Source organism: Emys orbicularis, chromosome 1 (genome assembly GCF_028017835.1).
Source record: "Emys orbicularis isolate rEmyOrb1 chromosome 1, rEmyOrb1.hap1, whole genome shotgun sequence".
NCBI lineage: Eukaryota > Metazoa > Chordata > Testudines > Emydidae > Emys > Emys orbicularis.
The window spans coordinates 128,476,978-128,502,537 of NC_088683.1; the positions used below are offsets into that span (position 1 = coordinate 128,476,978).

The 25,560-nt window shown below is 43.3% G+C and overlaps 1 protein-coding gene across 3 annotated transcripts in view; it reads right to left on the reverse strand.

Annotated features, from left to right (window-relative positions):
- ITPR2 (inositol 1,4,5-trisphosphate receptor type 2) overlaps positions 1-25,560 on the reverse strand; it is a 336,580-nt gene that overhangs the window by 74,824 nt on the left and 236,196 nt on the right. For 2 of the 3 annotated variants that reach the window (XM_065418887.1, XM_065418878.1), the window contains 7 exons: positions 16,865-16,973; positions 14,462-14,649; positions 13,231-13,414; positions 12,373-12,629; positions 10,994-11,194; positions 8,335-8,445; positions 933-1,028 (listed from right to left, as the gene is read on the reverse strand). In XM_065418887.1, coding sequence (XP_065274959.1) covers positions 933-1,028; positions 8,335-8,445; positions 10,994-11,194; positions 12,373-12,629; positions 13,231-13,414; positions 14,462-14,649; positions 16,865-16,973 — 1,146 coding nt within the window. The remainder of the gene's footprint in view (positions 1-932; positions 1,029-8,334; positions 8,446-10,993; positions 11,195-12,372; positions 12,630-13,230; positions 13,415-14,461; positions 14,650-16,864; positions 16,974-25,560) is intronic. The other variant, XM_065418895.1, reaches the window with a different exon arrangement.

Genomic DNA, 25,560 nt, shown 5'->3' on the forward strand with positions numbered 1-25,560 from the left:
AGAAATAACACAAATCCTGGGCCTCGAAAGAGAGTGCTTTTTGAAACATGTTTAAAGAAAGATTGCGGACACTGCAGGCAGTGCCTTGTTGTTGGGACTTATAATGCAGGACACTTGCAACCTATTCCTGGCTGGAAGCATGCAGCAACATACTGTATCTCATTTGCTCACCAGCAAGCTGTGTATAAAAGAGCAGTCAAAGAGGAAGGGAAGGTTGGAATCCGGGACAGGATGTTGGGAGGGTCAGGGATATTAAGGTCTTCCAGAGAGTTTAAAGAAAATATCATTTCTTTGTACCCCACATAGGCCCTGATCCTGCAATGAGATCTGGGGGAGCGGAAATGGGGGCGGAGTGGAGCCTGACTCACTCAACGTGTTCTGCACAGGCAGAAGGGTAAATCCACACAGATCATATTGCGGGATGGGATCATGGTTTTTCCAGTCACCAAATTGTTCATATTGGATGGACCTGGCCACTCCCCCAGCTTTTCCACCATGACAGAAATTCATGGGGGACAATTACAAATATTATCCCTATTCAAAGATAAAGTAAAAAACGTGGTTTTGACTTTTTTGTTTTGCCTGTGAGGTGCATTTTTTCTTCTTAGTGTGGTATCACAAATGGTACAAGCTTAATTTCACAGCTACTGACAAAATGTACTTGAAGACAGTTTACTGGAGTATGATAATTTAGTTAGGAAACAATTACAGAAAAGTGCTTGGAATGGATAAAAATAATGAAGTCGTAAAGAATGAAATCATGCATGCTTGATCCTTCAAAAATACCTTTGGAGAATTAGTACGCTATATCCCTATATGCGGTTATTGCTATTCAGTTTAGACACAGATCCTTTACAAAATATTTTGATGACAGGATTTATTGAGGGTGAGATATAGCCAAAAGTTTTATGAATATTCAGAAGTTTTCTTACCAGTTCCCTTGGTCTCATATTAAAAAGGATTCTTTCTGCATTCTCACTGTCATGCCTGCTTTCCATAATGGCCAGCAAAAGCTTAGAGGCATTGTTCTAAAGATACAAAACCAAGTTAGTGCAAATGTAAACTCTATTTCATGGATTAATGATCCTTACATTCGTTTTAATTGGTATTACTAGGACCACTTTTTTTTAGTGGATACGATTTTAAACTGCTGGCATCTTTTATGTTATTGACATAGTAACTAGCTTTGCAGCACATTGACATTGAAGTCAGAGGGCAGCTAACTACAGTACGTATAATACATTGGAAGGGGTATTTTAAATATTGAAAAATATCTGACTTTCAAATACAAAGCTTTATTCTGCATTGTGCACAATAAATGAGATCCCATTTCCTGTGCTTATTGCCCAGCTCACAGGTTTTGTCATTTTGTTAAACAATTGAGAGCAGAAGTAATTACAAAGTGTACCAAACAAAAGGTTTTGCCTATGACGCATATTTCCTTCCCTTTTTGTTTTTTAAAACATAATTAATTACCCGAAAGGCTATAAAATCAACAGATTTCATGCATTTCATAATCTTCAAATTTAATCTGAATACCAAGTACTGAGCATATTCCTGGACTCCTGGAGGGAGTGTTAACTATCGGCTTTTCACCCAGTTCTCTCCCAGGGATAAAATAGCATGTCCTTAAACAGTAGTAACTCCATAGCGTCTGAGAATCTGGGACCCGATCTTGCGCCAATTAAAATCAATTTCAGCCCACAGGGAGGAAGGTTGGTTTCATAGTTCAAGCACTATACTGCGACTCAGCAGACCTTGGTTCAACTCCCAGCTCTGCCACAAACTTCCTGTGTGATCTTAGGCAAGTCACAAACTCTCTGCACCTCAGATCCCCATCTATAAAATGGGGATAATAATACATCTACACCTTGCAAGAGTGTTGTGAGGCTAAATGTGTTTCTGAAGTGCTGAGATACTATGCTAACCCCAGGAGGTCCCTTGTATGAAAATGTGAAGGCAGAATGGGGTCCCTTACTAGAAGCAAGGCTGGAAATGCGCCTATTATTAAGGTTGCCCAATACTTCCCATTAAAAGATCCTGTTCTCAGTTGCTTATGAATTTGCCTGTTTGGGCTGAAATTTGACATGCTGGGTGCCTGCCCCAGGCTGAATTATTTTGGAAAATTTCAGCCAAAAAAGTTCAGCCTTTTTCAAGAATGAGGCAAAAGGGGAAAATACATTGTTTTTTTCATGTTAAAAAGTTCTGGTGACTTTTACTTTGAGCAGTTCTATAACCCTCATGCTTTGGAGTAGGGATTTGAAATTTGGCACGGGGTGGCCTTTGTGGCAGAATCAGGCCTTTTGTTTTCCACATGTAAATCCACCTACATTTCACCAAGTTATATGCCTCTGAAAAAAATCAGTTTGCAGATGCTTGGTAGAGACTTGCTAGACCTTTACAACTAAAATCTTCAAAAGATTCTGTCCATGTTGAAGCATGTTCCAGCTCAGGGCTGTGCAGGACTTTCTCTACAGTTATCTTTCTGAGCTGCTGAAGGCTGTGCTGAAGTCAGTCACTGGAACTCCTGTTCTCTCAAGCCCCCCACCACAGACCCCAGAAAAAAAACTGGACCTGGGTGGGATGGAGTGAGCAGATTTGGACAAGGAACCCTAGGGGGGAACTGGGACGGGAGGAGGGGGACAGAGTAGGACTGGCTGGGCATGGAGCCATAGACTGGAGGGAGTCACATTGGATGAGATGCTGGGGAAGACACTGCGCCTGGCTAAGCAAGGGTGCTGAAATTGGGAACCAATGGGGTGGAAGGAAGGAGGTGGGGAGGGAGGGAGACAGATCTGATGAGGAGCCAGGGCACAGGGGGAGAACTGGCACTAGTTGTGCAAAGGCAGTGGGACAAAGCCAGAGATAAGGAACCAAAGAAGGTGTGAGGGCAGGTTGAGATTGGATGAGGCGCCTGGGGAGGGAGAGAGGGACTGAGAACCCATGGGGACAGGGAAGTGTGAGTATGGGAGAGACAGAAAGGACAGAGTCGGGGGGGGGGGGGGGGAGAGAAACAGAGATTGACTGGGCAAGGAGACTGGGCACAAGATATGGTGGGAAGAAGATAGGTGTTGGGATGGGATGTCTAGAGAGTAAGACTAGAACTGCCTGGGCAAGGAGACTGGGACTGAGATTGAGAGCCAGAGGAGTGGAAACTGGAACTGGGTATATGAGAAGAATGGGCCTGGGACAAGAAGACAGAGACAGGTTGGAGGGGACGGGGCAGGAGGAATCAAGCATGATGAGATAATATTTACATAATGACATACTATTTTTTCCACAGGACTTCTGCCTCATTCAGTGCACAGGATGGACCTGCACTGGGGATGTATCAGGGTGGTGTAGGGAAGGAGACTTGTCTGTAGGACCCCTGCTGCATTTGTTCCTGAAGTTGGAACTTGTGCAGTGAATGAGGCAGGAGACTGCAGGAAGAGAAAGGATGGTTGCATGGTTAAGGCAGTTGAATACTGCACTGGTGAACTGGATTCTATCCCTTCCTCTACCACAGCTCCTCTACCACAGAGCTCCTGCGGGATGCTGGGTAAGTCACTTATACCAAACTTTTCACAGTTGGTCACTGTGTGCCCATTTTCTGAGTGGCCAACTTGAGGCCCTGAGGACTGATTTACAGAACATATAAAGTGCTTTACAATGCTATGAACACTGAAAAATCAGGTCTCAGGTGTCAAATTGGGCACCCCAAATTAGTGTGGCATTGAATAATGAGGAGAAATTAGAAGACCGAATAGCTGCTCATTAAATAAGCATTATCCATTCTGTGCAATGAAGGGTCCTATGAGAAAAATAGTAGGTGATCATATAAATAAAGACTGTATCATAATGCAGATGTCTAAGGGGGCCCAATTAAGGTTGCACAGGCAACCTTGTTCCTGGCATTTTGTAATTTTTGACGAAAAATTTTCAACCAGCTCTGTTCATATGTAGTAATACCTACGTGTCACATTACTTGAGAAGCACACCATCAGATTTTATATCCGCAACACAGAATCTTCATACTAGATATACAGTATCTATTTGATCAGGTTTTTGGAGGAAGTTGACGGTAAGTTCCTGGAGATGATGGTGGGTAGAAAGGAACTTCTCTGTGTCTGAGGCCTGGTCTACAGTACGCAGTTATTTCAGAATTAGCCGAGTTAATTCGAAATAAAACTGATTCCGTCCACACGACCAAACCATTTTTTTCGATTTAAAGGGCTCTTTAATCCAATTTCTGTACCTCACCTTGGCAAGTAGAGTAGTGCTAAAATTGAGATCGCACTTCCGGGTTACAGGTATTGTGGACACAATTCGAGGTTATTGGCCTCCAGGAGCTATCCCAGAATGCTCCCTAGTGACTGCTCTAGACAACACTCAACTCCGATGCACTAGCCAGGTAGGCAGTAAAAGCCCTGGGAACTTTTGAATTTCATTTCCTGTTTGGTCACCATCAGCACAGGTGACCATCAGCACAGTCCACCATCACAGGCGACCATGCAGAGTCCACCATCACAAGAGATCACACGGTCCCGGATTCGCAGATGAGCTCCAGCATGGTCCGAACGGGAGGTACTGGATCTCATCGCATGTTGGGGAGACGAATCTGCTATGGCAGAACTACGTTCCAAAAAAACTAAAGTCTCCAGGGCCATGATGGAAAGAGGCTACTCCAGGGACACAGAGCAGTGTCGTACAAAAATCAAGGAGCTCAGGCAAGCGTACCAAAAAGCCAGGGAGGCAAACGGGCACTCTGGGTCACAGCCGTTTCTACCGTGAGCTGCATGCAATTATGGGGAATGATGCCACCACTACCCCACCACTGTCCTTGGACACCTGCAAGGGGGGAGTTGCACAGAGCAAGGAGGATGAGTTATTGGAGGAGGAGGACGACCGTGCACAGGCGCCAAGTGGGGAATCCGTTTTCCTCCCTAGCCAGGAACTATTCTTAAAGCTGGAGCCAATAGCCTCCCCCCACTCCCAAGGCGGGCTCCCGGACCATGACCCTGCAGAAGGCACTTCTGGTGAGTGAGAGCCTGATCGGAGCCACGTGGTGGGAGGCAGGGGGGAAACCCAGCCGCGCTGGGCTGTTCGTATTTAGTTTAAAGAGCTATCCCTGCTCAGAGCCTCATCGGAGCCACACGGTGGGGGGGTGTTGTGTTGTGTGAAATGACTATCCCAGCGAGCCCGCAGGCCCTCCTTTTATATGGCAAACCCACCAGGCATTGCTTGCTATGGGAAGGGGGGCCCGGCAGTTTGAAAACATTGAAATGAATGCGGAAGAAGCAGAACCCTGCATGCCCCCAGGGCTTACCATGGCTGCCTGCAAGCTGAATTCTGTTGCCCGGCCGCGTGTGATGGCTTACTCACACCAAAGTGGCAGGCACTTCAGTATAAGAGGCAAAATGCGACCTTGTACAAAAAGAACATGTGCTGTGTACTATGAATTGCCTGTTTCACTGAGAAAGAGTGTCCCCTTTGTTCTCTAAAATGTATCTTTTAAAATACTACCCTCCCTTTTTCTCCTCCTGCAGGTGCAAATGTTTCAACGCGGCCCCTATCTACTCCGTCCCAGAGGCTGGTCCAGATTAGAAGGCGGAAAAAATGAACTCGGGACGACACGTTCACCGAGCTCATGCAGTCCTCCCGCATGCAGTCCTCCCGCACTGATAGGGCCCAGCTGAATGCGTGAAGGCAAACAATTGCGGAGTCTCGTAAAGCGTTATATGAACACTAAGAGAGGAGGGATGTGCGTGATGAGAGCAGGCAGGATGCTATGGTCAAGCTCATGGGGGAGCAAACTGACATGCTGGTGGATCTAATGCGGGAAAGGCACAAAGACCACAGACTGCCGCTGCAGCCCCTGTATAACCGCCCTCCCTCCTCCCCAAGTTCCATAGCCTCCTCACCCAGATGCCCAAGAACATGGGGGGGGGGGAAAGAGGGCTACGGGACCCACACACTCAACCCCAGAGGATTGCACAAGCAGCAGAAAGCTGGCATATCCGAAATTTTGATTTGGTTTCTGGACTTGTCCTTCCCTCCTCCTCCACCCCGCTAACCCAATACCCCTCCCCCCCCAGTCTACCTTCTGATTTCTCTCAATGTGTTGTGCAACAAATAATAAAGAACAGTTTTTAAACAATTATGACTTTATTTCCTTTATATATATATATATATAAATAAAGGGGGTGGGTAACTTCAAGAGAAACAAACAACTGTCACACCATACCCTGGCCAGTCATGAAACTGGCTTTCAAAGCTTCTCTGATGCACAGCGTGCCCTGTTGTCTGGCTGTGCAAAATTGGCCGCCAGGCGAGTTGCCTCAACCTCCCACCCCACCATAAACGTCTCCCCCTTACTCTCACAGATATTGTGGAGCACACAACAAGCAGCAATTACAACTGGAATATTGGTTGTGCGGAGATCTAACCGAGTCAGTAAACTGCGCCAGCGCGCTTTCAAACGTCCAAAAGCACATTCTACCACCATTCTGCACTTGCTCAGCCTATAGTTGAACTGCTCCTTACTACTGTCCAGGGTGCCTGTGTACGGCTTCATGAGCCATGGCATTAAGGGGTAGGCTGGGTCCCCGAGGATAACTATAGGCATTTCAACATCCCCAACAGTAATTTTCTGGTCTGGGAAGTAAGTCCCTTCCTGCAGCTGTTCAAACAGATCAGAGTTCCTGAAGATGCGAGCGTCATGCACCTTTCCTGGCCATCCCACGTTGATGTCGGTGAAACGTCCCTTGTGATCCACCAATGCTTGCAGCACCATGGAAAAGTACTCCTCGCGGTTTATGTACTGGCCGCCCCGGTGTGCCGGGGCCAAGATAGGGATATGCGTTCCGTCTATCACCCTGCCGCAGTTAGGGAACCCCCGCGCATTAAAGCCATCCACAATGGTCTGCACATTTCCCAAAGTCACTACCCCTGATAGCAGCTGGTCAATGATTGCGTTGGCTACTTGCAGCACAGCAGCCCCCACAGTAGATTTGCCCACTCCAAACTGATTCCCGACTGACCGGTAGCTGTCGGGCGTAGCAAACTTCCACAGGGCTATGGCCACTCGCTTCTCAATTGTGAGGGCTGCTCTCATTTTGGTGTCTTTGCGCTTCAGGGCAGGGGACAGCAAGTCACAAAGTTCCATGAAAGTGGCCCTATGCATACGAAAGTTTCGCAGCCACTGGGAATCATCCCATACCTGCAACTCTATGCGGTCCCGCCAGTCTGTGCTAGTTTCCCGGGCACAGAATCAGCGTTCCATGGCTTGAACCTGGCCCAACGCCACCATGATCTCCCAATCACCACATGCCGTGCTTCTAGGAACGTCTGTGTCCATGTCCTCATCAGTATAGTAATCGTGCTGTCGTCGCTTCCTCGCCCGGTTTTGCAGGTACTGCACATACCGCTGGATAACGTGTGAGGTATTTACAATGGTCAAAACTGCAGCGGAGATCTGAGTGGGTAATCCTGGAAAAAGGGCGCAAAATGTAGGAGAGCAGAGTGGCAGCGGAAGAGGTGCTGTTTGGTTCACAATAGCCGAAAAAAGGCGGAAAATGGTTGTCTTCTGTAGCTTTCATGGAGGCGGGAGCCCAGGACAGACAACATGGAGAAGCTCGGTAGCGTGGCAAGAGTGGGAGAGCATAGTTGGCGGCTGAAGCTGTGCTGCTTGGTTCACGATGGCCGAGCAGAGTTGGCAGCGGAAGCGGTCGATGAGAAAGAGCAGATACTTAGAGATTACATAGAAAGACGAGCGGAAATGCGAGGTGGATTCATAGTACCAGGAGAGAAGCGGTGCACTGTACTGCGCCGTCTGCTGAAAGCAGTATGGCGTCTGCATGCCCAAAAGGCGTGAAATGATTGTCTGCCGTAGCTTTCACGGAGGGAGGAGCGACTGACGACAGACACCGAGAAACACCTGTGAGAATGTTTTTGCCCCATCATGCACTGGGAACTTAACCCAGAATTCCAATGGGCTGCGGGGACTGTGGGATAGCTACCCACAGTGCACCGCTCCGACATTCGATGCTAGCCTTGGTACTGTGGACGCACTCCGCCGAATTCACATGCTTTAGTGGGGACACACAAGACCGAATGTATAAAATTGCTTCCGAAAATTCGAATAGAATAATTTCGAAATAATTTCGTACTGTAGACGTACCCTGAGTCACTGGCTCAGTTGAGCTGAATCGAGTTAATTTGTTTACTAATGCCACCGGGTATATTATGCTATCAGGAGACTAAGTAAGTGTCAGGGTGCCTACTACTCTTGCATAGGCATTTATTATTATTATTACTTGAAGCTGAATAGATAAATAAAAATATTTTCCATACCTTTAGCTGAAGCACCAGGTCCATGCAATATTTGCCAAGAGGGTTTATGTCATTCAGGATCAGTGCAATTATAATATCAATTCCATTAGACTCATGGGTAGCAATGCAGCTCTTTTTAAAATGAAAAGAAAAGAGAGATGCACACATATGAGCATATTTTCAAAACAAGGGCCCAGATCCTAGGCTGCTCTGTAGCAGCATTGTACCCGATGGCCAGTGCAAAGTGCCCCTAAAGCAACAGTAGCTGGCCATAGGAGGGAGGATCACCCCCATGGAGCAGGAGCTCTCTGTTGTGTAGAGCCAACATGTCACCACCCATCCCTGCTACAAGTCCCTGCTACCTCCTGCTGCTCTTTTTAGCACTGCAGTGTCCCACTGATTCCCCGCTATTGGAGTCTCTCTCCTCCACAGGGAACAACGTCCCCCAGTAGGAAAAGTCTCTGGCAGGAGGGAAGCAAGGGGGAAAGACTCTACCAGCTCCCTGCTGATGGAGTATTTCCCCTCTGTGGGGAAAGGCTGATGAACCTTTCCCTGCTGCCTCCCCCCTTCCAGAACCCTTCCTCGCCTCAGGAAAAGACTCTGGCCACGGGGAAAGGTCCACCAGCTCCCCCCTGCTAGAGCTCTTCCCCCTCCACAGTGAAACATTCCAGCATCGGGGAGAGACTCTGAATGGTGGGGGAGCTGGTGAAGCCTTTCCCAACTGTCTCCCCTCTGCCAGAGCCTCTCTCTGACCTGTCTAGTTACAGGTACACACTGAGGTATGGACACCACCTACTTTTCTCTGCAGCGGGTAAGCTACACATACACTACATGCTACCACCAGTAGTATAGATGTAGCCTATGTGACTATATGATTTGTGTGCACAGATGCGCTCTCTCTCTCTCTCTATGTGTGTGTGTGTGTGTGTGTATATATATATCTATCAAGATGTGTAGATATAGATACACACACACACACACACACACACACATACATACATATACACACACACTCACTCTAGGGGGGATGCTTGTTTGTTTGTTTTTTAAATACAGAGTCTGAAATTTGCAACTGTGGCCAACGGTAATTCTGAATATTTTCACAACTAGAGTTCTGGCCCTTTTCAACTAGAACGAACATCAGGCTAAAAAAGCTCTTGGATTTTTATTTTTTTTTAAACAACAACATTACATAACACTAGAGAAGAAAAGGCTTAAAAATAAAAAGAAGAGAAAAATGAGATGGAAATGACAGCATTGGGTATCTGCCTCTGAAATACACAAGATCAGATCTTCAGTTGATGTAAAAGAGCCTAACTTCATTCCTTAGTTACTTCACAGCAGGTCTAGGTAATGAAGTCTAAACAATCAATCATATTTTTCCATTACCAGTGTTCTCTGTGAAGCTAGATAAAAAGTTAACTTGAAAACACATTTTTCTTTCCCTTTACAGTGCTCTAATTATCTCTGTATTTTCAAATAGTTTGACCCATGAGTTTTTAAGCAAATATAATTATTTAACTTTCAGTGTACTTTAGCTTTTTTTGAAGTATGAATTAAGGCTGCTTGATTGTCAGTATTGCAGACAAAAATACTTTGTAGTTAACCAAGATATATACTAGGAAGTAACATTAATATTTAACTGTATGATCCAACAGCTAACCATTTTAGCATTAAGGAACAGGTTTTTATTTTGTAATTCTGTCCACTGCAAGTTTCTCCATTGTTAATCCATAACAAAAGTTGTGAAATTACATCTGCTGTTACATCTTTTCTTTCGTTTAACCAGGCCAAGTAGAGTGATGTAAAACCATTTACTTTTTCTTTCTACCCTGCCTATTGGCATGGAAAATACACCCTCCAGAAGACTCAGGTATATAACTTTATAGACTCCATCCAGCAAAGCACTTAAGCACATACTTAACGATAAGTCCTCAACGGGACCATTCATGTGTTTAAAGTCAAACAAGCTTAGGTCCCTAAATCTGTGCCAGCAAACACGGAACACACCTTAAAGTAACTGCTGAGTACAGAAAAGCATGGCAGCAAACACCTCACACCTGCCTCTTCCTGAGAGTATTTTTTTTGGAAAATCCCTGACATCTGACTGAAGAATTGCATCACCACTACCCAGTCTTGAAGATGCTGGTCTTGCAAGTACAGTAGGACACTGCGCTAAACACTTGGGAACTATATGAATTACAGTCGTCATATTCTAGAAACTTGCAGAGAGACAACCACAGATAAAAGCTAAGAAATGAGTGAGATTTAGGTTTTACTGCTTATTTGGTTACTAATGAGTTTGCCATGTGCTGCCACACTTACAGTTCAAAACCTGAAAGGACTCTCAAACTGGGGGGGAGGGGGGTGTTGTGATTAAATCCTGGCCCTATTATGCCAATAGCAAAACTCTCATTGACTTCAATTTGGCCAGGATTTCACCCCACCTATATCTGAGAGACTGTACTACAGAGAAGACCTGATTAGACAAAATGAGTCCAAGCTCTGATAAAAGTGCGTTTTCAAAGGCATATTAAACCTTGTGAGGTCTTCAAGTATGCTACAGCCAGCCATATCATTTGAATCAGGTCCTGAATTATTAAGACTAGGAAAGGGTTATGTAATGCCCGTGGACACGCAGGTAAATTCTTCCTCACCAAAAAACGATGATTTTAGCTACCTGATTTTCATGACAGGGGCCTTGGCAGTATTCAGTCAAGCTCTCGAGGGTTTGGTTCACCAGAACTACATTCTTCTCATTGATGTACAGCCCCAAGAGGCCCAGGCCGCCTGTCGTGCTTCCACAAATGCAGTCCAAGAACTGGAGAGTCTCACACACTAGGTTGTAATTTGTTTTGTTGTTCTGATTTCTTAAGAAGGTCTGAAAATAAAATAAGAGAGATCAGGCACCACACCAGAATAGCTCTACATTTTAAATGGTAATTCTCCACTTGCCTTGTGTGATAAATGAAGGGGGGGGGGGAAGAGAGTAGCTCCCTTTTATGGACCCAGCCAGCCAGGTAGGTATAAAATCCCTCTTAGTAGTAGTTCTCTACTTGCGTTACCTGTAAAGGGTTAAAAAGTCTCCCTGCATAGGTAAAAGGAAGAGAGTGGACACCTGACCAAAAGAGCCAATGGGAAGGCTAGAACTTTTTAAAATTGGGAAAAAACTTCTCCTTTGTCTGTCTGTTGTGGTTCTCGGGGAGAAGCAGAAAAACAGGGCTATAGTTATGCTGCAAGAGTTTTAGCCAGGTATGAAAAAGCATCAAATCATACCTAGAAACTACTCATTTGAAACCCCCAGATATGTAAGTAGATCAGGAAATGCCTAGGAAGACGCAATCAGGTTTATTTCTTTTTATTTTTTTATGGCTTGTGGACTCCTCTGTGCTAACCCCAAATGCTTTTGTTTTGCCTGTAACCTTTAAGCTGGACCTCAAGAAGGTTATTCTTGATGCTTAGTTTTTGTAAGTGGGTTTTTTTTAAATCTAGTTTCCAGATGTTTTTTTCTTTTTGGTTTTAATAAAATTTACCTTTAAGAACAAGATTGAGTTTTTGTGTCCTAAGAGGTTTGTGCACATGTTTAATTAGCTGATGGCAACAGCTGATTTCCTTTGTTTTCTTTCTTAGCTCTTCCCCGGAGGGTGTGTGTGAAGGGGCTTGAGGGTACCCCACTGGAAGGAATTCCCAAGTGTGCCTACCTGGGTTTTCAAAGGGTTTTTGCACTTGGGTGGTGGCAGCATCTACCCATCCAAAGTCAGAGAAAAGCCGTAACCGTGGGAGTTTAATACAAGCCTGGAGTGGCCAGTATTAATTTTTTAGAATCCTTGCGGGCCCCCACCTTCTGCACTCAAAGTGCCAGAGTGGGGAATCAGCCTTGAAACCTTGCGAACAGGTGAAGATTTCAACACACACACACACACACACACACACACACACAAAATAAATAAAATAAATAAATAAATAAAAAAGAAGGTAAATTTAAGTACTCAAAATTCAGGAAATACAAAAAATTAAAGTCAAATGCACAATCTTTCCACATATTCTACAGAACCATACCTGGAGCTCTCGGTTGTGGTTCTCACATAGCAACTGAAGAAATCTCAGTATCGGCTGCATGATTGTGATAGCAGGGCTCATTGTTGCTTCCTCCGTGGACTTTTCTTCTGTGTTTGTAGCATCTGTTCCTGAGCCCATGAGATCTATTTCTGGGTCCATTTCTCTTCTATACACAGAGTAAGCTTTGGATGTTGCAGAAGACGCTTCTGTTAACTGCCCCTTCATACCTTGTTTCAGGTGCAGTGTTGAATCCCTTACTGTAAATGAAGACAATAATTCCTGTTTCCCCCCGGCTTGATTCATTAATAAATAAACAAACAACAAACAACAACACGTGTTTGGGGTTTTTTTTGCACTCAATCCCTAAAGACCTCTGGGCAAAAATATAAAAAAATATCAGAGCAATGTTCACAAAAGAATAACATTTTCCAAATAAACCTCAAACATTGAAACAGAAAATTAAAACAAAAAACCACCATCTTTCTGCCACATACAGTGAACAATGAGAACAATGGATGAACCACAGACTGGGAATTCAGTTCTTATGCTGGAATAAGTCTTTCACAAACAGCCCTATTCGTTTCAGCTTTATTTCTGTTTATATGAAAATACAGGGCCAAATCCTTTGACTTTGTATATCGGCATAGCGCCACTGATGTCAATAGAGCTGTTTTGATCTAACCAGCTGAGGCTCTAGCCCATAATTTAGAGACAATTTTCAAACAGCTACTTTTATTTCAGCAGCCGAGAGTCTGCTGTAGTTGCTCTGAAAAGCAGGTATGGTATCAGTGATGCTAAACATGCTGTTCATATACAAAGCATTTCTTTTGCCTCTATTTTAGAGAAAATCCCCTTTACCTCTCTTTTTTGGAGCAGATATGGTTAGGTCACTATCATCATCCTTCTTCTTGCTACCCAAATCAATAGTGTTGACTGTCACTGTTGATCGTATTTCCTGCTGAGCAATTTTCATGCGGTCATGCAGAACTTTAAAGAATTTTTCTGACTTCTTTTGCTCGTTCAGTTGCTGGTAAGTGGAATACTGCAAGAAAAGGTATCCTTTAGATGTCAGTATTTTAAACAAGGAGAAATACACTGTTTTGGCAAAACTATTAATTTCTAGATTATCGTTAAATGATCTACACTAACCAAAAACAAATATTGGGTACTGAGAACCTAATTCTTTTATAAATTATTATACAGAGCAGGTCAAAATGTTTCAAATTTTGAAACTTCAATGACATTTTGAAATTTTGGAAAAACTGGGGGAAATTTCAATGCTATTTTGACCGCGTGTTGAGTAGGTTGCAATTTTTCACATTTCAAAATATTAAATTTTGAAAAGAGAAAGAAAGTTAAATTATTTTGTGAAATTTCCCATTTTTCTAACAGTTCTAGTGACTTATTAGTCCCATTTAATAATAAAACAATAATAATTATGTCTATGTGGCATTATAGCTTAAACTACACAATTTCTTTAAATTTTCTTTGTCAGATGCTACTTCTCAAACTCAAATCTACAGACTTTTTCAGAGGGATACTATTTTTCAATGGGAAGCAGAATGGATCAGCTCGCTAAGATGCATCATTCTTGCAGGACAAAAATACAAAAATTAGAATCCTTAAGCTAAAAGTATTACCTATACATTACCTACAAAATGGAATATTGGTCTTCTGAAACCACTCACTTTTACATTAATTCTGTTTTTGAGGCTTTTGAGAAGTGTCCTTAAACTTTTTCAGAAAATAACTTAATTTTGCTGCTATTTTTGACTTGATGGTATGTTTTTTTAAAACCACTGCAAAACTCTTAAATTCAGAAACACAAACATGAAGCAACATATGGCCATAAGGCAAAGAACAAGTTAAAAAAGTACTGTACTGCATACATAAAGAAAGTTAAAAAGTGTTTTCCGCTATTAAGTCTACAGCATGAGATACTGCATTATTAGCAAAAGCATATTTGCATTTGTATTATGATGATACATTGTTTCATGAGAGAAACTTTTCACAAAAGTCACTGCAAAAATTATTTTCATTTGTCTCCACACTATGTGCATTTCAAAAGCAATGAATGATAAGTAAATACCTGTGTTTGTGTATTTCCACCTTCAAGCAATGCAATACCAAGTAAGATGGCTTCTGAGAAAATTCTGTCATTTTTGGTGCTTACTATAACATCTATGACTAGTTCCGATGCACCTTCTTTATCCAGAAGGCACTGAATATCAGACATCAATATCCCAGACTTATCTGAATCTTGTCCTGAAAAGCCACCTGCAAATACAACAAATATATATCCTGTACATTCATATTTGTATTTGTGGTATACATGTTAAAATAAACTACCTCATAACTGATTTATCATTGATTTAAATTATAATTTTGAATAAATAATGACTTTAGTGCTGGGCCCCAAGAATAAAAAACATGAAATAACATACGATCAAAACCATAGCAACACTGAGTAATTCCAACAACAAAGAAGATGGAGCCTCAGTGATTTGTTCACAGAAATGCATTTTCATTGCATTACTGCATATTTTAAAAGGTAAGCTGTGTGTCCTCTTTTGCTTCTTGATCAATCATCAACATGGGCTGAAAGGTTATCTTGATACTTTTTTTTTTTTTTTTAACCTAAGGCACAGTCTACACCCAGATTTTGTAGTGATAAAACTGTTTTGGTTAGTGGTGGAAATAGTTTTAAAAAATACAACCCCCCCCCCCCCAGTTTGGTCGCAATTATACTGGTATAAAGGTGCCTTACACAAGTACAGCTTATTCACCTTCCCTTATGGGGAAGGTGCATAAGAGCTAGGTATTATACTGGTATAAACACCTATATGGATATAACTGTATCTACACTAGGGCGATTGTACCATTTTAGCTATACTGCTACAGTAAAATGTTACAGCTTATGTGTAAACAAGGCATTAAAAAGATAAGGCCTGGTCTACGCTATGAAATTAGGTCGGTGTAAATACATCGCTCATGGGTGTGAAAAATCCACACCCCCTGAGCGACACAGTTAAACTGACCTAACCCTTGGTATAGACAGCACTACTTCGATGAGAAAATTCTCCTGTCAACCTAGCTACTGATGGTCGTGGAGGGGGGAGTACCTACACTGATGGCAGAAGCCCTCCTGTCAATGTAGGTAGTGTCTCTACTGAAGTGCTACAACGCACAGCTCACTACAGCGTTTTAAGTGTAGATAAGCCTTCAGGAATGTCAAATTCTGTCTTCCCTGATTCTGCTGGAGAACCTTTGGGAGGTCTTAAGGATCTTTATTGTGAGCGCTGACACTAACCACAGGGGCAACGGTATTTGATCTTGAACAAAAGGCTACCTTTGTTCAAAGTGTTAATTAATCACTTAAATTAAATGTGTCTTAATAAAAACAAAACAAAACAAAAGGTTTTAAGCAGTCTGGCTGAAAATCACTTTCCCTCTCCATTGCTTAGCTCATGATGCCACCATTTCTGTAGTACTCCAGTCATCCACAAGTCTTCCAGTCCTGATAGGACCTGTGTTTATAATTTAAAAAGCAAGCAAAAAACAAAACAAAAACCCCTGCCCCTCCGCAACCACCCATATTACTATACAAGTGACATAGTAGCATTATTATGAATGTGTCTATCCATATGATGTCTCAGCAATACTAGCTACGTTTTATGTTCTCCATTGGACCATATAAACTTCAGAACTCATCTATGTTGTAGCTAACCAGAATGCACACACAATCACCACCATATCCACTAACAAATGAACTGTACAAACATACAGATGCACAATGTAAATGTACAGTGCCAGATTCTACTCTTGCACACATACAGTATATGTATGCAAGGGTCTGACAGAGCAGAATTTGGTCCACAGGGTATCGACTGTAAATATTTCCATAGGGCCAACATCTGGACATTTATATAGGAACATCTGGATCAGCACCTGGAAATGCGGCCCACAGAAGCAGGCACACATACAGTATATGCTGCAAAAGTAGCATTAAGGTGCATCGCGATCTGGCTCTATGCACAGTCCCCTCCTCATGCCCTGCTTAAATTACTACTGTCAACATACAGACCTTCAGATCATGCTCCTTGAAGACCCCTCAACCGCTTTGGTAGTGAAAGGTCTGTAAAGCCAAGAATCCTTTCCATGAGTTTTGAGGGACACCAGGACAGTGTGGAGAACTTCTGTGCTTTGCTCTGGCTACTGGCTGCGGATTTTCTGGCATACGGTTACACACAGCCAGTCTGAATTTGGATTGAGCTGTGTATTTATTTTTTATACTTTGGGATTGCCAAACACAAGCCAACTGTCTGACACAGGTGCATGCAATTTAACACAGTTTAGCGCTGCTACTCTCCCAACAGGTCAACAGTTGTTTGAACTATTTACTGACTAAATCCCCTTAGCATTTACCATGCACCTGAGTAGAAAATAGGGTGACATATATTTTATTTTTCTTAAATGATTGCTGTTGATTTACCTCCCACTTGTGCAGTTTTGCTGTAGCTGCCGGACAGAGGCCCATTCATACCACTTCCATAGTCTCCTTTAAAGTAACGATTTAGAAGTATTTTCCTTAGAGTGTTGCCCTTTAGGAGAAGGATGAAAAATAGCATGAGATGTTACAGGAGCTGCCAATTTCTGATTTCTGGAAAACAAGCTGTTTGCCACAGTAATATTCTACTAACTCAGTTTTAAACAAACAGCAAATATACAAATGGGGATGGTAGCTGAGAGAAGTATGGTTTTACCTAACAAATCTCATGGCAAATTTTCTAAGCTGCTTTTCAATACATTTATTTTTAAAAACTCAAAATAAATCAAGCGTTTTAAAAAATATTTTAATCATGGTCTTTAAGGCCTATATTTTTCACTTGGATCCATAAAGACAGATACGTGTTCTTCCTTTCTCTTTGTCCTACCTATCATGGACTGTGCTGTCTCCTACCCCTCCGTGCTTGAGTCATTTTATATTACTCAGATTGTCTGACACTGTATATCCCAGCTGTATGAACTCCTAGACTATTACCTAGAGCAGTTACCAAACTTTTTAATAAGGCAACCCGCCAACTACATTTGGTCTTGTTTTGCAACCCAACATTACATAGATGCACCCTCCACCCCAGCACCACAACCCTAATCCCGGTCCAGTGCAGAGGGGAGGCACTGGAGTGGGGGGAAGAGAGTAAGAGAACGAGCCCACCCTCGCAGTGACGGCTCCTGTCCCATGGACCTGGGTCTGACTCCCCGCTCTGGGCATTGCCTGGAACACAGAGGCACAGTGCCACTCTGGTCTGGCCACCCCTCCATCATGACAGAGGGGTGACCGGGCCAAATTTGAATGAGTGGCATTGTGATCTGGTGCCTGATTGGGACACATGGTTTGGGAAACATTAAAATAAGTAAAAAATGTATTCATGTCTGAATATCGGTGATAATTTTCTAAAGCCTTCATGATCCCTCACTAACTTCAAGCACTGAGCAGCTGATCTTCCACACACCATCCATCCATCTCCTCGCTGTTTGTACCCTACTATAAATGACCCTTCACCATTCCTTTCATAATAACGTTCTCAAAGTTATTTCCATCTCTACGCCTAATGCAACCAAGTATACATCTGTTGATTTCCGACATCAGGGTCTGCTTCTCTCCCATAATATTTCCAACATAGGCATTTGTCTTTTTTCAATCCAGGAGATACGCATGATTCTTCGCCAGCACCACATGTCAAAAGCTTCAATTTTTTTTCTTGTCAGCAGCATTAACTTCCTAGGATTCACATCCCATAAAAAAATAGGTTTTTCACCAGTCACACCGTCAGACATTTTGAGATGCCATGATTTTTCCACAGTTTCTTCCTCTGAAACAGCTTCCTTGGCTGGCTATATATGACCTCAGATAATTTAATTAATCTACTTCCTCCACAGCTTGTCCATTAATTGTGATACCTGCTTGCATCATGTTTCTGTAGTCATGTCAATATACAGACATTTTCTTTTCATCGCATTTAGGAATAGTCCATATTCCTCATTAACTGTTTTTACAAACTCCAACATTTGTTGCATTGCTTTGGTGGTTGTAGCAAAGAGCATCAGGTCATCAGCATATCTGAGGTTAGCTAAGAGGTGTCTACCAATGGAGATCCCAGCTCCTTCCACTTTGTCAAAACCTCACAGGCTTGCCTCATAATAAATCCTGCATATAAGTTAAAAAGCTGTGGAGACAAAATAAACCTCTCTCACACACTGCACAATGGAAAGCCACTCACTATCGCAGACTCCTGTTCATGCAACTGCCTGTTGTTTTTGGTAGCTACTTGTGATGAGTTCAGTGAGAATCTTTGGAATCTCCATGTCTGCAAGTATCTTCCAAAGATGGCTGTGCTGAATGATATCAACAGCTTTTGAAAAGTCAATGAAGCACAAGATCAATGGTTGACTGTACTCTCTGCATTCTTAGTGATGTAACAAATATTCATGATTTGGTCACATGTGCCTTGGCCTTCTCTGAAACCAGCTTGTTTTGGTTGTAGTTCTGCTTCTATCCTTTGTTTCATATGATCCTGGATTAATGGAGAAGGTGTTTGAGCTGGCAATTAATGATAAAGAATGAAAGAAGATGGCTTGGAGACAGAGGAATGTAGGAAAGAACATAAGGAATTGAACAGACTGATTCAAAGGCAAACTAAATGAGACGAGTGAACATACAAGAGCAAAATGTATGGAACTTGAGAATTATAAAGAGAGTAATAATATAAAAACTATGTTCACTGTGGTCAGATTTTTTACCACACGGTTTTTCCCCTCAAACAAACATAATAAAAGGTCACAATGGCTAAGTCCTCATGGAGGGGGACGATAATAAACTCAGGTGGAAAGACTACCGTGCCAATCTGTATGCCTCACCACAGCCACTCATAATAAAGGACAACAAAAAGAGTACAGAGCCAGAGTCATCAATCCTGTGTCCAAGGGTAGACAACGTGTCTGCAGAATTGTTAAAAGCAATTGGCTAACACAGTACTGATCTTACATGGAAAATTTGTAATGATGATGTATGAATGACTAGAAATTTATGGGAGGGCTTGAAGAAGGGAATTTTTCTGCCCTGACCAAAGAAGTGAGACATAACAGAGTGTAGTAACTATTACTCCTATTATCCTGATATCATATGTTAGCAAAGGTCGGGTCTACGTAATCCAGGATCGCATAAAACAGGGGTTGGCAACCTATGGCATGCGTGCCAAAGGTGGCACGCGAGCTGATTTACCATGGCACGCTGCTGCCGGCCTGGGGTCCCTGCTGCCGGTCCCGCTCAGCCCGCTGCCGGCCTGGATGGACGGAATCCCGGGCCGGCAGCGGGCTGAGCAGGGCCGGCGGATGGGACCCCAGACCGGCTGATGGGCTGAGCTGCTCAGCCCGCTGCCGGCCTGGGGTCCCGGCTGCCGGCCCCGCTCAGCCCGCTGCCAGTCTGAGGTTCCATCCACCGGCCCCTGTAAATGTAAAATGTATTACTTGCACGCGAAACCTTAAATTACAGCGAATAAATGAAGACTTGGCATACCACTTCTGAAAGGTTGCCAACCCCTGGCATAAAACAATGGATAGAAGCAGAACTACCTCCAGAAGAAGCTGGGAAACACTGTTCTCTAGAATATTCCTCCCCAGAGTTCCATGTTGTGTGTGTGTGATTGATATAAAACCTTTTTCATCATTTGTATTAACCAATTAGAGGAAGCTCATTGTATCTGAAGTATCAAAAAAAGAGAGGTAACAAAGAACTAGATAAATAAGCTGTCACAAAAGTATTCCTGTACCTCCTTGTCCCTCCACTTCTAAATATAAAGCAATAATCAAGCATTATACTCTATTTCTTTCCTCCCATTTTGTATCACAAAATGTTCTGCAAAACATGACATGAGGAATTAAAAATGGGGATGCAGGCATTGTCTTTGTCACTGCCTTTCAGCAGGCATTTTCATCTTGCCTTCATCCTCCCAAAAAACACTTTCAGACAAAACTAAGCTCTTAATGAGACAGTAGTTATCATGACAGGTGCTGATGTAATCCATGTTTGGTTTAGTTAACCAAGGAAGCAAGGCAGTGTCTCCAAGAATTGCCATACAAAGAGAATCTATTCTCACTGCACACTATTAAATTTTTACAAATTCTTCTCCATGCCTTCTGGTGCAAACCAGTTTTTGAAAACCAGTGAAACAGGAAATGGCCTCCAGGACCTGCATAGCAATGGGACAGTAGACTTTCCAGTTGATAATACTCCTGTGATTACTCTGGTAGGCAGAAAGGAGGCAAGTGAATCTCACCAATACCTCCAGAATGGCTGGGAAGCCCCAACTCAATGTTTCTGTTATCTCAGCAATATTTCTAACAGTAATCACAGGACTCTGCAGGACTTCATTGCTATACACATCTCAGACACAATGGACTTGTTAGAACCAAGCAAGTACCAGCATGCAATATTCTATACATGTAGCCAGCCTACACAAAACAATAGCTATTTCCTAGTCCATAGGGTCTGAATTTCTCATTTTATAAGCAAAGCTTTACACAGAGGTAGTAAAAAGTGTCCTCTTTCATTCCGATTAACTTCAGCTACTCACAGACACTCCAGGTTCCCATCTCCATAGACTGGGACTTGTTCCAGAACGGGCAATACATTTGAGAATGTTTAACGGCCATACAGTGGAAAAGGACAGTGTCAGGCCACTTGACTAACTACTTGTCTCGGGGCAACATCCTAGACAGCAACCCATACAATGGACTTACGACTAATAAAGTGCCATGGTAAGTGATCCCAAAAGTCACAGTGCAGTCATGGGAAAGAATGCCAAAAGGCATTGATATATAGTTTTAAAAAACAATGTCAAAAGTCATGTGTTTCATTATTCAATCAAAACATCCTCACTCTAAAACAAAAACTGTTTAAGCCCATGTAATAACATTTAACTAATAATTCAGAATGATTTACAACTGCAGTCCTATTGCTCGGGAGATAGCAACTGCTGCCTCTTCTTCATCCTCTCTTACCTGTCTTGTCCTCTACAAAGACAGCAGTAGAGCAATGCTATGGAGACACTTCTGAAAGCAGCTCTGCAGCGGTCACATTCTGGGGTGCAATCCAGACCAGTGAGGGGTTGTCACCCCCTGCCCTCTAACCTTGGGTGCCCCACAATGCTTTACTGTTATAGCTCCCAACCTGGGCCACTCACATGCAGGTCACACCTTGCTTGTCGGTGTATAGTTACAGCCCTGGTCCAGCAGCTCTGACCCCCCGCAGCCAGTCAGCAACACCCCAGTCAGACTCTGGCTTCCACCAGCCTTAGTTACTACTTGAAGGGTGACCCCAACGCACCCCCAGTCCCAAATTTTTCCAAAATGTGTGTCCAGTCCTCTCGTGGAGGGTTCAGATACTAAGATCCATTGCCACTGTAAGGAGTCAATATTCAACAATTTGCTACTTTAAGCTGAGCTGTTTGGTAACTCCAGTTAAACAGCACTGAATTGGTTTATAATTAAGAGTAATACAATTTATTAACAAAAGAAGAGGATTTTAAGTGAATCCAAGTATAAGAGATAAAGCAAATAAAAGTGAAAAGGCACACCTAGAAGTTTAAAACTTAATCTGGCAAGTTTCAGTTCAAAGTTTTGATAAAGATGGCCTTTCTCACCCACAGTCTTCCAGCAAGATGGGGCCTGACCTTTGCTTGGTCAGGATCTCTCCCAGAGTTCCAAAGGTGCTGGTGCCTTTGTCATCTTAGTTGAAAGAGAGAGAATTTCTCTACCTCTTTCTTTTATACTCTAGTGAACCTTTGACATGGATTGTTCTGAGGGTTACCCTTCAAAGTAACAAAGTAATAGAGGAGGCGACAGAGTCTGGTGATGAAGGAGGCTCCGTGCTCTTTCTTCCCCCACTTGTGTTTGTTGAAATCCAAATTGTCCTGTTTCCTGCCATCTCCTGCCCATGCTGTCTCAAGGACCCTTTTTACTACTTATACACAAATTGAGATAAACACATTCCTTTGTTTACGACAGATCTGTTTAACATCACCCCCGACATACCTGGTTCACACACACTTTAGTTAGAATTCCAGCATATATTCATAACTCTTAATACCCATTGCATACATACATCTTGCAAGAATATTAATGATCAGTGAGTTATTAGTCTTCAGATGATACCTCATAAAGCATATCTTGTACGAAGATTATTACAATAGTATGTATACAGGGGTACTTGGTGTCACAGTAACTCCAAGACTTCCCTCCCCACAGAAATCACAGAATCCTTGACACCACTTCTTATGACAAACTACTAGCTTTAATTATTAGAGTCCCTGCTTTCTGGCGCTCTCTCGCTCCCTCTCTCTCAGATTCCCACAAAGCTCAGGCTTTGAGTTGGCAGCTCTCACGGTTCTCAAAATGTCAAAAGTCAAGGACATTTTTGTTTGAAAAGAAAGATGACCATGGAATCCCTCGCTTCCGTGACAGCTGTGACAAAAATGCAGCCTCGAGCTTGTCCCATATGATTGCAATCTTGAGATCTTCAGCCTCCACATGAGTTTCACCTACCTCATTTCTGACCTTTAACAGTCACATGACTCTCCCATGCCATCCATTCTGTTATGAAATAAGCTGCCAGTGCAAAGAGCAAGCACTGTTTCTCTGCAGTGTAGCAATATTGACTGGGCCTGGGGAACTCTGAGATATGCAGAATTCCAAGAATGCCCCTAAGCTCCCACAGCTTCACTCCATGGGGCACCATTTTAGAAATTGCTGAAAAGTCCCTGCTCCCAGCAAAAGTGCTGCACACTATGGAATAGGTAACTGGACAATCCCAGGATGCACTGGGACAGCCCTGGTTGTATAGTGGGCTTTTGTAGGCAGACTAAAATGGGTCAGTCAAAAACAGGGATGTCATGTGGATGCAGAAAGTTAAGGAAGCTAACGAGACAACCAACCATTTCATGCAATCGATGTCCCTGTAACAGTTTCCTTGCTCAGTACCAAAGCAGACTGAAAACACACAATCACCAATGCAATTTGAATTAGCAGTCTGCAACAAACATTACCACAACTCCTAATATAGGCACAGAGTCCAAAAACAGCAGATAGTGCAGCGATATCTTCACATTATTGTATTTCTTCACACTTTGGACCCAAATCCTGCCTAACTGATTCTCCCTCCTGCTGGTTACAATGGAATTTCTTCTGTAGCTTTTATTAATACATGGAAGTGGTATATAAACAGAACTCAGCTGACTCCTCACTTCTTGTGTAATGAATAGCTAAAATAGGCTGATCACAGCTTTGAAGAAACGCAATAAAACATAACAGTCCTATTGTTATCTGTGAATGCCCCTGCATTGTTTCTAACAAAAGCTACTGAAGGGAAAAGGCATGAGGACACAAGACAGCAACAACAATTTACAAATATTTCTTTACTGGAGCTCTAAATAGCTACTGACTGACGGAAAAATATTTCCAAAAGGGAAAAATGGATTCAATAGAAGCAAGTAGGTACAAATTTTATTTTTCTCAGTCCATATTTCATTATGCTTCTCATTACTGTTGTAAAAGAGAATAGTTAACCCTGTAAGCCTAATTTTTTAATTGCTTTCCTACTAAAGTCTGGCTAAAACAAGATGGTTCAGTGAACCCTATACATATGCTGCCATTCCTTCACTGTAGTAACTGTAGGCAAGATGAGTGGCATAGCCTATTATTAAGGTTGCCCAACACCTCCCATTATAAGAAACAGTTTTCAATTGCTGATAGCTTTCCCCAACCATTCAATTTTCCATACTGGGTGTCTGCAGCAGGTGGAACGTTCTTTAGAAAACTTCAGCCAAAACACTCCAGTTGTGTCTAAAACAACTAACTGTGTTCTCATCCATGTTAAAAAGTTCTGGTGGCCTTTTCTTTGAGAAGCTCTAGAACAGGGATTTGAAATGTGTGTGTGTGTGTGGGGGGGCATGGCAGCAGAGAGGGTGCTGTGTGTCAAAGAAGTGCCTTTTGCCTTCCCCATGAAAATCTGCCCACATTTGGTCAAGTTATAAACCTCTGGGTGGGGGGGAGGAATCACAGTTCGCACATGCTCAGTAGAGACTTCTTAGATTTTAGTAGTTAAATTCCCTAAAGATTCCATCCACACTGGGCATGTTCCAGCCCGAGGCTGAGCAGGACTTTCACTGCAACTGCAGAACTGGGCTTTTGCAGGCTGCGCGGAGTCTGGGACTAGGCACCTGAACTGGGAGCAGGAAAACGGTCTCTCCTGTGCTCTCAATGAAACTGCTCCCCCCTGCTGGGCCAGGGCTATGCTGAGGAAGAAAATACCTGGTTTGAATGCAGAGTGGACAAGAGCCTGACTGGGAGAGGTGGAGGGGCAGAGGGAGTACATTAGAGCAGGAGCCTGGGAGGCATGATTCGGGCTGGAGGCTGACAGAGGAGAGAGGGAAACTGGGACTAGCTGTTCTGCAGCGGGATTGGGACTGGCTGTAAAGGAGATTGGGACTGGGAGCTGGGGGAAGACTAGGACTTGCTGGGCTGGAAGCTGGAGAGGACAATGGTGTGGGGGACTGGGCGTCACTGAGTCACACACAGACCAAGACTGTATGAGGAGATGGGGGGAGACTGGTACTGGAAGCCAATGCTGTGTGGGGAGGGGAGACAGATCTGATGAGGAGCGGAGGTAACGGGAAAAAACAGACTGGATGGGCAAACGGATTGGGACAAGGTGTCAGGAGTGGGGAGGAGACACGGATTGGATGAGGAGCCCTGGAAGTAAGACTGGGAGTCAGTGGGGATGGGAAATGTTGAGCGGGTGGAGGGGGGAAACAAATCAAATAAGGAGCTGGAGGGGGAACTGGGACTGACAAGACTGGGCTTGGAATGAGAAGCTTGAGAAGTAGAAACCAGGACTGGCTAGTGAAGAAAATGGGACTGGGACAAGGAGTCAAGGATAGGGAAGAGGTTGGAAGGGATGGGGCAGAGCTGGGAGATGTTGCAAGGGAAAGGGCAGAAGGGGTCAAGCCTGTGGGCAATGGGCAGAAAAGACTATTGCACACTCCCCAAGATTCCTGAGTCCCATCATTCCTCTGCTGTCAGGAAATATCTGTGAACCCCCGATAAACTGTTCCATCCCCTTCTCATGTCCAT